The sequence below is a fragment of the Eptesicus fuscus genome, chromosome 9 (genome assembly GCF_027574615.1).
Source record: "Eptesicus fuscus isolate TK198812 chromosome 9, DD_ASM_mEF_20220401, whole genome shotgun sequence".
Classification (NCBI taxonomy): Eukaryota; Metazoa; Chordata; class Mammalia; order Chiroptera; family Vespertilionidae; genus Eptesicus; species Eptesicus fuscus.
The window spans coordinates 69584802-69596656 of NC_072481.1; the positions used below are offsets into that span (position 1 = coordinate 69584802).

The 11855-nt window shown below is 38.6% G+C and overlaps 1 protein-coding gene across 1 annotated transcript in view; it reads left to right on the plus strand.

The window, feature by feature from the left end:
• Window positions 1-2230, plus strand: part of BRDT (bromodomain testis associated) — a 43979-nt gene extending 41749 nt beyond the window's left edge. Inside the window, exon 19 of the mRNA XM_008154746.3 lies at window positions 2011-2230. Coding sequence (XP_008152968.2) covers window positions 2011-2079 — 69 coding nt within the window. The 3' untranslated portion in view covers window positions 2080-2230. The remainder of the gene's footprint in view (window positions 1-2010) is intronic.
• Window positions 2231-11855: the final 9625 nt, after the last annotated feature.

Consider the following 11855-nt stretch of genomic DNA (forward strand, 5'->3'; position numbering starts at 1 on the left):
ATGATGGGTCTACTTTAAAGTAGTGTGGACTTATAGAACTTTCTAAAATGATAGAAATGTTATTTATCTATTAAATATAACAGTGACCTGCCATATATGTAGCTAATAAATTTTACTTAATTTTAATGAATTTAAATAGCAAAGTTTGATATTGTCATTTTTTATGGTTTTTAGGAGCTCTTTATTAAAATTTTATTAGCACTTTACTAGAAGTCTTCCTTTAGTGACCTAGGAATTTTCCTGTTCATACTCACAAGGGCCTGATTTCAGTCACCCATACGTGATTTCTCAGCAACCTACTTACCACTTAACAATCCAAGTAGGTAACCTGATATAATTTCTAATATCCTACACACTTTCCTGGAGCTGGAGTAAACCTGGAACCCACCAAAATTTGACTAATAAAGCCACACCTAACAGCTTGATAACTGTCACTCTTGACAACCTGAACTCTTATGTTGCTACTTGACAGGTCCATACTCTAAAAACCTGCAATGACTTGAACCCTAACAGAGCTCATTTCATGCCAGTTTCTTTGACCAAGTTTTTTTCTTAATTTTCAATGGTTGAAGTGTATATAAGAAAGGAATATCCAGGTTATGGTGCCAGCTGCAGAGAGTTTTCGTGCACCAGATTTGCACACCAGTGGGGTAACCTCAGCCTGGCCTGCGCCCTCTCGCAATCCGGCACCGCTTGGGGGATGTCAGATAGCTGGTTTTTGGCCCAATCCCTGCAGACCCAATCCAGACAGGAGGGAGCCCGATCCTGTGCATTAGCATCTATCCCCTGATGGTCAGTGCACGTCATAGCGACCAGTCGGCTGGTCATTTGGTCACTTAGGCTTTTATATATATAAATTAGAGTGTTCATATTTAAATCATGGTATCTGTTAACTGGTGTAGAGAATAACTAGTTCCATATCAATTATTCCACAAGTGAAGATTTTTAGTCAGGATGGAAGAGAATCTGAAATAGTGTCTTTAAATAAAAACAAGTTTCATTACAATATTCTTGGAATTTTGTAGTCTGTTTGGATAGTTATAGGAGTAGCACATATTTCAACTAGGACAATGTATCCAACTCTCATATTGGAGGGTTAAAATAGCACATTCAGGAACCATCTGGATATGGACAGATATTTGGCATCCTAAGAGCTGGCATTAAGAAAGTAGTCTGGGTAAAGATGTAAGAAAAATTCCAAATCTTTTCCCAGATAGCCAATAAAAACATTGATCCCCATCTAAGAAGTCAACCAATTAATTGCAATCACTCAGAGCTGTTGCAGTTTACTGATAAAAAAAACAAAACTTGTTTTGAGCTTTCACAGTTGGTATCATTTCAGAGGCCAGAGAATATCTAACCTGAATCACAGGGGCATTTAGAGGAGGCTTCAAAATGTAAATGTTGTTTCCTTTGTCTGAATTAGCCTTTACTTTAGCTTATATTTTTTAATGGTTCCTTAGCATTTAATAAACATTGTACTGGGTGTTATATCTGCAATCTGGTATGATCTTCATAAATATCTACATATAAAATAAATTTGCTTAAATAATTTGCTTAAGGTTACATAGTTATTAAGTGGCAGAATTGAGGAAAATCCATAGCTTTAGCATACAGTAGTTTTCTTGCATAGGTAAGATACTGGTTCATTCAGAAAATAATTTGATGTGCCTGTGCCTAGCATTATGTTGGTTACAGAGATACATGAAATAATGTAATCTCAGTTCATGTTCTTATTAATACCAACACTGAGAATTTTCTCTCGGAGAGAAAGATTAAGCTTGTTCTTAGTGTTCTTGTAAGTTTTAATTATTATTTATCACATAAACAATATTTAAAAATTATACAGTATATATACAGAAATAAAAAATTATATACAAAATCATTATGTTAAATAAGTTGGATTCATATTGTATGATCTGATCCAAATGTTGCATAATCATGTTTATATAGATGTAATAAAGTCAAATATTTTTAAGTAACATTTAAATTTTCTCTTCTTTTTTATAGATGGCTGGTACCATTGATATGACTCTTCAACGTGACATTATGACAATGTTTGAAAACAACTTTGATTAAAACTCAGTTTTTGAATTAACCATCAACTTAAAATGAATGATATAAAAGATTAAGATGCATATGGCAAAATTATTGCTTTCAGACATCAATATACCAATCTTAATGTTGTATTTTGACTGCTCTAAAATGATTAAACAATTTTCACTACATTTCATAATAGGTATATGTTCATTTTTTAATGACATTACAGGAACTTTTATAATATTGGATCCCTAAAAATTGAATAAATTACCAGATGTTATTCATTTTCTAAATAATTATTTGCTTTGTATTATAGGCCTTGTCTTAGCAATGAAAATCCAAAAGAGATAGTCCCTGTTTGTTTAAAAATGAAGAATATATAAAGGTGTATCTAAAACATAGTTCCTGTTGAGTTTTTAACTTTTAAAACAAATATTTGTCTGCCTTCAAAAATATTTAGAACAACTAACAAATAATAGTTAGTTTCTTTGAGTGTCGGGTTACATAAGATTTTCTGCTGGTTATATATTCAAAATTTATATTGAAATTAGTATAAGGAAAAGATTACCTATGTTTTGAAAGATGTTAAACTTGAGGCAAAACAACTAACAGTAAGTATTAATTATGTATATAAGTATCTATAGGAACTTATACAGCATTTCTTAACTTGTATATGTGATAGCAATGGATGTGTAAATCTTAATTGTAGTAAGATCTTTATTTAAATCTGTAAAATATTTTTCTTTCATTATTCTCAAGTTGCTATTTATGTACAAATCATGTGTATCAGCTCCATGTATTTTAAGATTTTGGACTCTTGAAGTGTTATACAATTCAGGCACTATTCTGATACCATCTAAAGTAAAAATTAAAAATGTATATTATGTATAGAAACAAAAATGTTTCTTGAGTTTGTTTTTTTTATAATATACTTTTTGGAAACACTTCTAAACTGTTATCCATTTAAAAAACATGATTAACTAGGGGCTAAAATGATGTTGATACCTTCGTAAAACAGCCAATATTAAAATAATATCATACCTATTCGACTAACCCTATTTTTAACCAAGGAATTCGTATTGTCTACTAACAGTATGAATTATGTTATTTTCCTAAAAGATCATAGAGATATATGTATATATAGCTTAGCTATATCTCTATGTAATCTGTGTGTGCATATGTGTGTGTGTATATATATATATTAAGATACATGAGAAATACATAGTGGTTACCTCTAGATGATGAGTAACAGGTATTGCTTTCATTTCCTTTATACTTCAGTATTTTAATGGTTCTTTTTAATATTGATTATGTGATACTTTTAAGATTTGGGAAACTTTCCTTCCAACCTTGATGTATAGGGACAGTGCTCTAACCAACTGAGCTACCCAGCCAGGGCAAATTTTCCATTTTGAAGAGAAAGAATGAGAATAGTAAATAAGAATTTACTTCTGTCAAATACACACTCAATCTTTCAACTGTCTTTAATTAATAAAACTGATCAATTATCTTTGTCTATAGATAAAATAAGAAAGTGTAGCTTTAACATACCTTTTTATATTAAATAATAATGGGTGTCTTTTTATTTATTCATTTGAGAGAGAGAGATATCAATTTGTTGTTCCACTTCTTTATACACTCATTCATTGATTATTCTATGTGCCCTGACTGGGGATTGAACCCATAACCTTGTTGTATTGAGATGACGCTCTAACCAACTGAGCTACTAAGCCAGGGTGATAATGGCTTTCTTAAGGTTTTTATATAAACACTTGGAGCAGCACTTAAGAGCTGTAATATGAGTATCAGTATTTAGTTTAACCAACTTAAACTTTAACCTTTGCCTGGTCTCTAAGGAGTCTGGCATATTGCAGATGCTCAACAAACTTTTGGTGGGTGGTTTAAGTCAGTTTACAAGAGAAAAATATCAGTTTATAACATTACTAGTGGCCCGGTGCACAAAATTCGTGCATGGGTGGGGTCCCTTCACCTGGCCGACCATTGGGGCCAATCAGAGCAATCTCGCCCAGTCTCAATGGGGGCCAATCGGGTTCGGTGGCCAGGGAGGGTCTGCGGGAGGGACAATGGAAGGGCTTCAGGGCAGGTTCAGCCCATCTCGCCCATTCCCGATTGGCTGGACCCCAGCAGCAAGCTAACCTGGTTGGAGCATCTGCCCCCTGGTGGTCAGTGCACATTATAGTGACCGATCGGTCAACCACTCAGTCAGACACTTAGCATATTAGGCTTTTATATATATAGATATTCAGTAAAAGATTATTTGACTTCCCTTCTTACATGTAGTTTACTTTTGTTAACTTCATCATGAAATATTGCATGTGATTTGTTAGCCTTCCATTAAAACCTGGTTTCAGGAGGACCTGTTTCTGTCCTCATCTCTCCTCTCCACCTTCTAAGACGTTTTCATTGTGTTTTCTGGGATTGGTGATCAGTCATCAACAGCATTCCCTCTATAATCAACTTTTTTACTTGTTTCAGTCCTATTTTTGTTCTTTAGTTCTGCACGTTTGGTCCTTAGGCCATCTGTCTCAGCATCATGTGGGGATGTTTTAGAAATGAAAATTCTCAGACTTACTAAATCAGAAATTCTGGGGATGGGGTGCAGTAGTTTACATAACTGAGCAAGCGCTTTAAGTTTGAGAGCCACACTTGAACTGAACCCTGGCTCTCTTTCTCCTGCAGACTCTCATTTAACTGCCTGCTTTTTGTTTCCAGTAATGTTTTGCTTACTTTTGGAGTGCCAGTTGAAGACCATTCTCCCTGTTTCCTAAATACCCCAGTTTTATGTTTTTCATGATGATAAGACTATCATACTACTCATAGTCATTTGCCATCCCTGATTCACTCCTTGTTCCCCAGAGGTTTTAGTCTGTTTCATTGTCACTTTCTAAACACTTCTGAAATTCTCGACCTTTCTGCTAATGATCTTAGTATCTAATCAATCATAGCTACTCCTTTGTCAATACCAATAACTAAAACCCTTCCTTAGTCTCAGTTTCAAGCCCCCTAGTCTCTCAGTACCTCCTATTTTTTTTAGCTTACTCCCTTGACTCCAGCCATCATTAGACATCACAAGGACCTACTGCGAATTAATCCTAGTGCCTTCACACAGAAGCTCTCCATGAATCTAACTGGCTAGAGAAAGACATACAACCATGATAACTCATCTCACTTCAAATTCATGAGCATAAACTCAAGTTAGTCTTATATCTGCCCAGAAATCTTACTACATTTCCCTTGGTCCTATAACTCTCGCTAGGCAGTCAATTATATCTCCATTGTGCTCAGAACTCTAACCAATACCACCTCTCCCATCATCAATCTATGATCTAAACATTCTTTTTGTTATGGGAATTTGAAAATTACTATTTTAAAAATATGTTTTTATTTATTTTATAGAGGAAGGGAGATGGAGATAGAAACATCAATAATGAGAGAATCATTGATCGGCTGCCTTCTGCACACTCTGTGTTAGGGATCAAGCTGGCAACCTGGGCATGTGCCCTTAACTGGGATCGAACCAGGGACCCTACAGTCCACAGGCCAACACTCTATCCACTAAGCCAAACCAGCCTGGGCAGAATTTGAAAATTATTAAGCTACAACTCACCCTTCAAAGTGTAATTCAGTGATTTTCAATATAGTCAATTATGGGAATTTGTTTCTTTATCTTCATATATTCTGGATATTAACATTTTGTGTTATAAATATTGTCTCTAATTGTCACTTGTCAATTTGTTAATTTGTACATAATTTTGTAGAAGCCAACAGTTGAGGTTAATATGTCAGTCCAAAAATCATGTTACTAGTCCTTTTTTTAAATACATTTTTATTGATTTCAGAGAGAGAGAAATATCAATGATGAGAGAATATCATTGATTAGCTGCCTCCTGCACAACTCTCCCACCCTCCACTGAGGATCCAGCCAGCAACCCAGGCATGTGCCCTGACTAGGAATCGAACCAGAACCTCTGGTTCATAGTTTTACGCTCAACCTCTGAACCACACTGGCCCAGCATTTCCCCCCCCCCCCCCCCAATCTTCATCTGAGGATAAGTTTTTATTTGTTAAGAGAGAAAGGGAGAGAGAGAGAAGCATCGATGTGAGAGGAATATTGATAGGTTGCCTCCTGTATGTGCCCCACTGGGGATTGAACCTGAAATCTAGGTATGTGCCCTGACCGGGAATCAAACCCATAACCTTTTTGTGTATGTGATGAGGCTACAACCAACTAAGCAAACCAGCCAGGGCATGTTACTAATCACTTATATAAGAATATGATATCTAATTATAAATTTTGTAATTTCTCATTTTAAATCCCAAAGCTTTTATTTAAAGACAAAATGTAGAGAGAGTAAGAATTTCTCTTTCCCATCCCAGCTATTGAGAAATTAGAGCTTTATATGCTTAAGAGGCTTTGAGGGGCTTGTTTTTTCTTAATGCATCACGAGCATCTATCTAGGTGTAAGTACCACTTTCCCATTATCCTCACCATCATTAGATGTTACTGCCCTCATATTCTTTGATACTTCAACTAAAAAAAAAAAAATTGGCTTTTTAAATTGGCATTTCCCAGACTACAAGTGGGGTTGATCATCTTATATTTGTTAGCCATATGCCTTGTGTAGTCACTAATATCCTTTAGTCATTCTCCTTTTGGGTTTCATAGACTTTTTTCCCTTTAGATGTTAGCTCTTCAGCTTATAAACATTTTTTACAATCTATTGTTTGGCTTTTCAGATTTATATTTTTTTCTATTACAATTTAAATTTTCAAAAAAAACTTTGTTGTTGAAAGTATTACATATGTCTCCTTATATTCCCCATTGACTTCTCCTACCCCGCCTCTTCCACCACCCTATTGTCTGTGTCCACAAGATGTGCATACAAGTTCTTTAGTTTATATAGTCATTTTAGTGATTTTCCTGTATAGTGTCAGGATATTCTTCTTTGTTTTGGAATGTATCCTTCATATCAAGATGATAAAATAGTCTTATAATTTTTTGCACTAAAAACATCCAGATATAAATATTTTTATCCTAAAATTCCAGATGGATTATAGATGTTTTTATATATGGTATGAGGTAGGGGGACATATCTCTCTCTCTAAATGAACTATCAATTATGCTATCACAGTGTACTTACTGAACCTCTGAATTAAATAGCTGTCACTCTATTATTTTATAATCACTTATCTAATTTGTAAAAGTTGAGTGCATAAATAAGTGGAACAACAAAATCGATTCTGCCCCCTTCATCTCTCTAAGATCTATAAAATAAATTACTTTTTAAAACTCAACAGTAGCCCTAGCTGACTTGGCTCAGTGGATATAGCGTCAGCCTGCGGACTGAGGGTTCCCAGGTTCGATTTCAGCCAAGGGCACATATCTGGGTTGTGGGCTCGATCCCCAGTAGTGGGTGTGCAGGAGGCAGCCGATCAATGATTCTCTCTCATCATTGATGTTTCTAGCTCTCTCTCCTTCTCCCTTCCTCTCTTTAATCAATAAATATATTTTTAAAAAACTCAACAGTAAAATAACAAACTAAATAAGAAAATAGGCAAAACCCCCCAAAATTTTGCCAAAGAAGATATACATATGGCAAATATATATATGAAAATATTTTTTAGCCCTAGCTGGTTTGGCTCAGTGGATAGAGTGTCAGCCTGAGGACTGAAGGGTCCCGGGTTCGATTCCAGTCAAGGGCACATGCCTGGGTTGCGGGCTCGATCCCCAGTGGGGGGGGTGCAGAAGGCAGTCAATCAATGATTCTTTCTCATCATTGATGTTTCTATCTCTCACCCTCTCTCTTCTTCTCTGAAATAAATAAAAACATATTTTACAAAAACATTTTAGCATCATTAACTATCAGTGACTAATGAGATCAGAAAGGTTAAAATGAAAAATAGTGACAATACAAAATGTTGACAAGTATGCAGAGAAATGGATCCCTCATACATTGCTAGTGGTACTTAAAATGATATAGCCACACTAGAAACTAGTTGGCAGTTTCTTATAAAAAACATTCAAAGCCATATGAAAAAATCCCAAAAGGTTATAGACTATATGATCTCATAATATTTTTGAAATGAGAAAAAATTGGAAACAGAACAGATTAGTGGTTGCTAGGAGGGAAAGGTGTAGGTGATATAAAAGGGCAACAAAAAGCATCCTTGTTATAGAAATGTTCTGTACTCTTAACTTTGTTGTTGAATATACAAAGTTACATATGATAAAATTATAGAGTGTAAATTACATTGCATAAAGTGTCCACAAGTTCTCTATTCTCTTATGCTTACACTAGAGGCCCAGTGTACAAAATTCATGCACAGGGGCGGGGGGGTCCATCAGCCCAGCCTGCACCCTTTCCAGTCTGGAACTGTTGGCTCCCAACCGCCTGCCTGCCAGCCTGATCACCCCTAACCAATCCCCTGCCAACCTGATCGATGCCTAACTGCTCCCCTGCAGGCCTAAATGCCCCTAACTGTCCTTCCCTGCATGCCTGATCACACCCAACTGCCCTCCCTTGAAGGCCTGGTCCCTCCCAAATGCCCTCCCCTGCTGCCCTGATTGTCCACAACTGCCCTCCCCTGCAGGCCATCTTGTGGTGGCCATCTTGTGTCCACACGGGGGCAGCCATCTTGTGTGTTGGAGTGATGTCAATTTGCATATTATCTCATTATATAGGAGGATATAAATTTATATTAAAATTTTCAATTAAAAAAGGTAATACTCTCAAAAAATTCTAAACTTATTGTGATCATTGTACAATATATACTTAAATCATATATCTAAAACAAATATAATGCTATATGTCAATTACAGGGTTTGGTAAAAGTAGATTTACAGCTGTGAGTTTATCTTGTATTAGAGGCCTGTTGCACGTATTCATGCACTGGTGGGGTCCCTCAGCCTGACCTGTGGGATCGGGTTGAAACCAGCTCTCCGACATTCCCCCACCCAGATTGCAAGAGGGTGCTTCTTGGGTGACACACCCTGGAATCAGGCTCCCTCCTCTCTGGTTCCAGGTGCATCACCTGAAACCGCAGCTGCCAAGTCACTGCAGCTCAGCAGCTCCTGCATTGAGCGTCTGACCCTTGGTGGTCATTGCATGTCATAGCTACTGGACAGTCGCTTAGGCTTTTATATATCTTGTATTATTTATTAACTAGAGGCCCGATGCACAAAATTCATGCAAGTGTAGGCCTTGCTATAAAAATAATAATTGAGGACTGAGATTGCAGGGTAACCAAAATAACCTGAAATCTAAGAAAAGACAAACACATCAAAGTAGAGGCAGGACATAAGTACTGGCTTACCTGAGCACATACCATTAAATGCTATGTAATCTGGTAACAACAACAAAAATCATCTCAAAGTTGTATCAAATGGCTAAAGGCTGAGTAGCTGAGAATGTAGAACCCCCGGGAACACAAGAGAAATCTGCCAACACTTTCAAGCTCTTCTCCATAGACTGCATCCGGGCTTGGGATGCAAGATAAGGGTTCTAAGGAAGCCATCCTTCAGATGCAGGCCTGAAAGACAATGGCAGCAGATGTAAGAAAAGCAAAGAGCCCTCCCCGCCCACCCCCACCCCCAAATCTTTCTCCCCTATCTTCCCTAAAGAATATAAACCTTGCCTTTGCCAGTTTGGCTCAGTGGATAGAGCGATCCCAGGTCGATTCCCGCACTACCTCGGCTGCAGGCTCCTTCCCCTCGCACCCGGGCTGGTGCAGGAAGCAACCAATCCATGTGTTTCTCTCACATGATGTTTCCGTCTTTCCCCTCTCTTCCACTCTGTCCCTAAAAATCAATGGGAAAAGATCCTCAGGTGAGGATTAACAACCACGGAAGAATACAAACCTCACCTTTAAGGCACTTGATGAAGAGCCACTGCTGCTGGGGTGGGGGAGGAAATGCATCTCAGGTGCAGACTATCAAAGGTACTGGGGGTGGGGAAGGATAATTGAGAAGGTCCCGCCCTGATGTCCAATGACATAGTGCCTGCCTCTGAGGCTGAATTAGGACAGCAGAGAATGCCCCTCTGCCCTCTGTACTTCCTACCACCAGCAACAAAAGCAGTCAAAGAAGAACGTATTCGAGTGGCTCACAAGTCCTACAGATGTTCAGCATTCTTCATTAAGGAAATGCAAATTAAAATGTCAATGATACCACTGCACATTTCTTAGAATGGCTAAAATTTAAAAGATTTTTTTTTTTTTACAATCCCAGTGCTTGCAGGAATCTGACCCAACCATCACTCTCACACACTGCCCATGTAAACTCAAAACTGGACAGTTTGTCAGTTTCTCATAAAGTTGAATGCACACTTGCCACCTCGCCCAGCAATCCCACTCTAAGTATTTAGCCAAGTTAAATGAAAACATATGTCCACACACACACACTCACACACACACACACACACAAAAAAAAAAAAACCACTTTAAATGAATGTTTATAGTGGTTTTACTCATAGCCACCAAAACTGGAAGAAAACTCAACTGTCCCTTAACTGGGGAATGGATAAACAATACTGTACATCCATTCAACGAAACACTACTCAGCAATAAAAAAGGAACAATGCATGTAACAGCACGGTTGAATCTCAGACGCATTATGCTAAGTGAAAGAAGCCAAAAACAAAAGGTTACATACTAGATGGTTCTATTTATACAATATTCTTGTAAAGGGAAGTCTTATAGGGACAGAGAACAGACCAGGGGTTTCCAGACATGGCTCTGTATAACTGAGAAGGCTAACCCCTATTTTGTAAAACTACTGTTTGAAATTCTCTGATATTTTTTAGACAGCCCCTTATTCTGAAAAAAAAAAAAATAATAATAATAACTTTGCTTTCTAGCCTGCTTAAATAATAAGGAAGATAAACTTAGCTGTCTGACCTTGTAGGCCAGAGACTAGATACACCCATACTCTCATGCCACGCCAGATGCATTTTTTAAAATTTCTTTATTAAGGTATCACATATTTGTCCTCATCCCCCTCATTCCCATCCCAAACCCCTCCCCACGCATGCCCCCACCCCCCTGCTGTCCGTGACCACTGGTTAGGCTCATATGCAGATGCATTTTTTAATTGGATAGAGCTGTGTTGTTTTCAAGGCCACAAGCTTCCAACGAGATAACCACTAAGCACACATAGGGTTGGCTCTTTAATAAAAAAGAAAACCTCTGCTTATTTGCTCTGCTTAGAATTTGAATTCATTTTTCTCTAAGCCCACCGACTCCAAACTCTCCAAGCATTGCTTGTTTTTTGGTTTGTTGGTTTGTTTGTTTGTTTTTCCGGTCTTCTTCAACATAAGGACTGAACTAGTGGGAGAATATCAGCACCTTCAGAAAAGTGTTAGGAACGAAGCAAGTCATCCTGTCCGCTGAGTAGTATGAAAAGCAGTTACTGCCCCGCTCTGGATCACAGTTCTATGATCCAGAGAAAGGCCTAATGAAATTCCAACAGGCACGTGGGCAACCAGAACATCCGAACACCGGTCAGAACCAGAGAGGCTCTTCCCTCCGCGGCACCTGGGCTGACGGGGAGCCTCACCATTCCCCGCAGGTTAGCCATGCGGCCGCGCCGAGCCCCGGCGGGCCTCTCCGCGCTGGGCCCCGGAGCGCGCCCCGGGGGTGCAGAGCCCGCGGCTGCGACACGGCACGTGGGCGGGCGCGGCTGCTGGGCCCTCCGGGAGGAGGCTCCGGGAGGGGTGCGCGGAGCCGGCGACCGGGACCGGCGGGCGGGCAGGCCTGGCGCCGGTGTGAGCGCTGCGGCTCCGGGGCCTCCCAGGGCG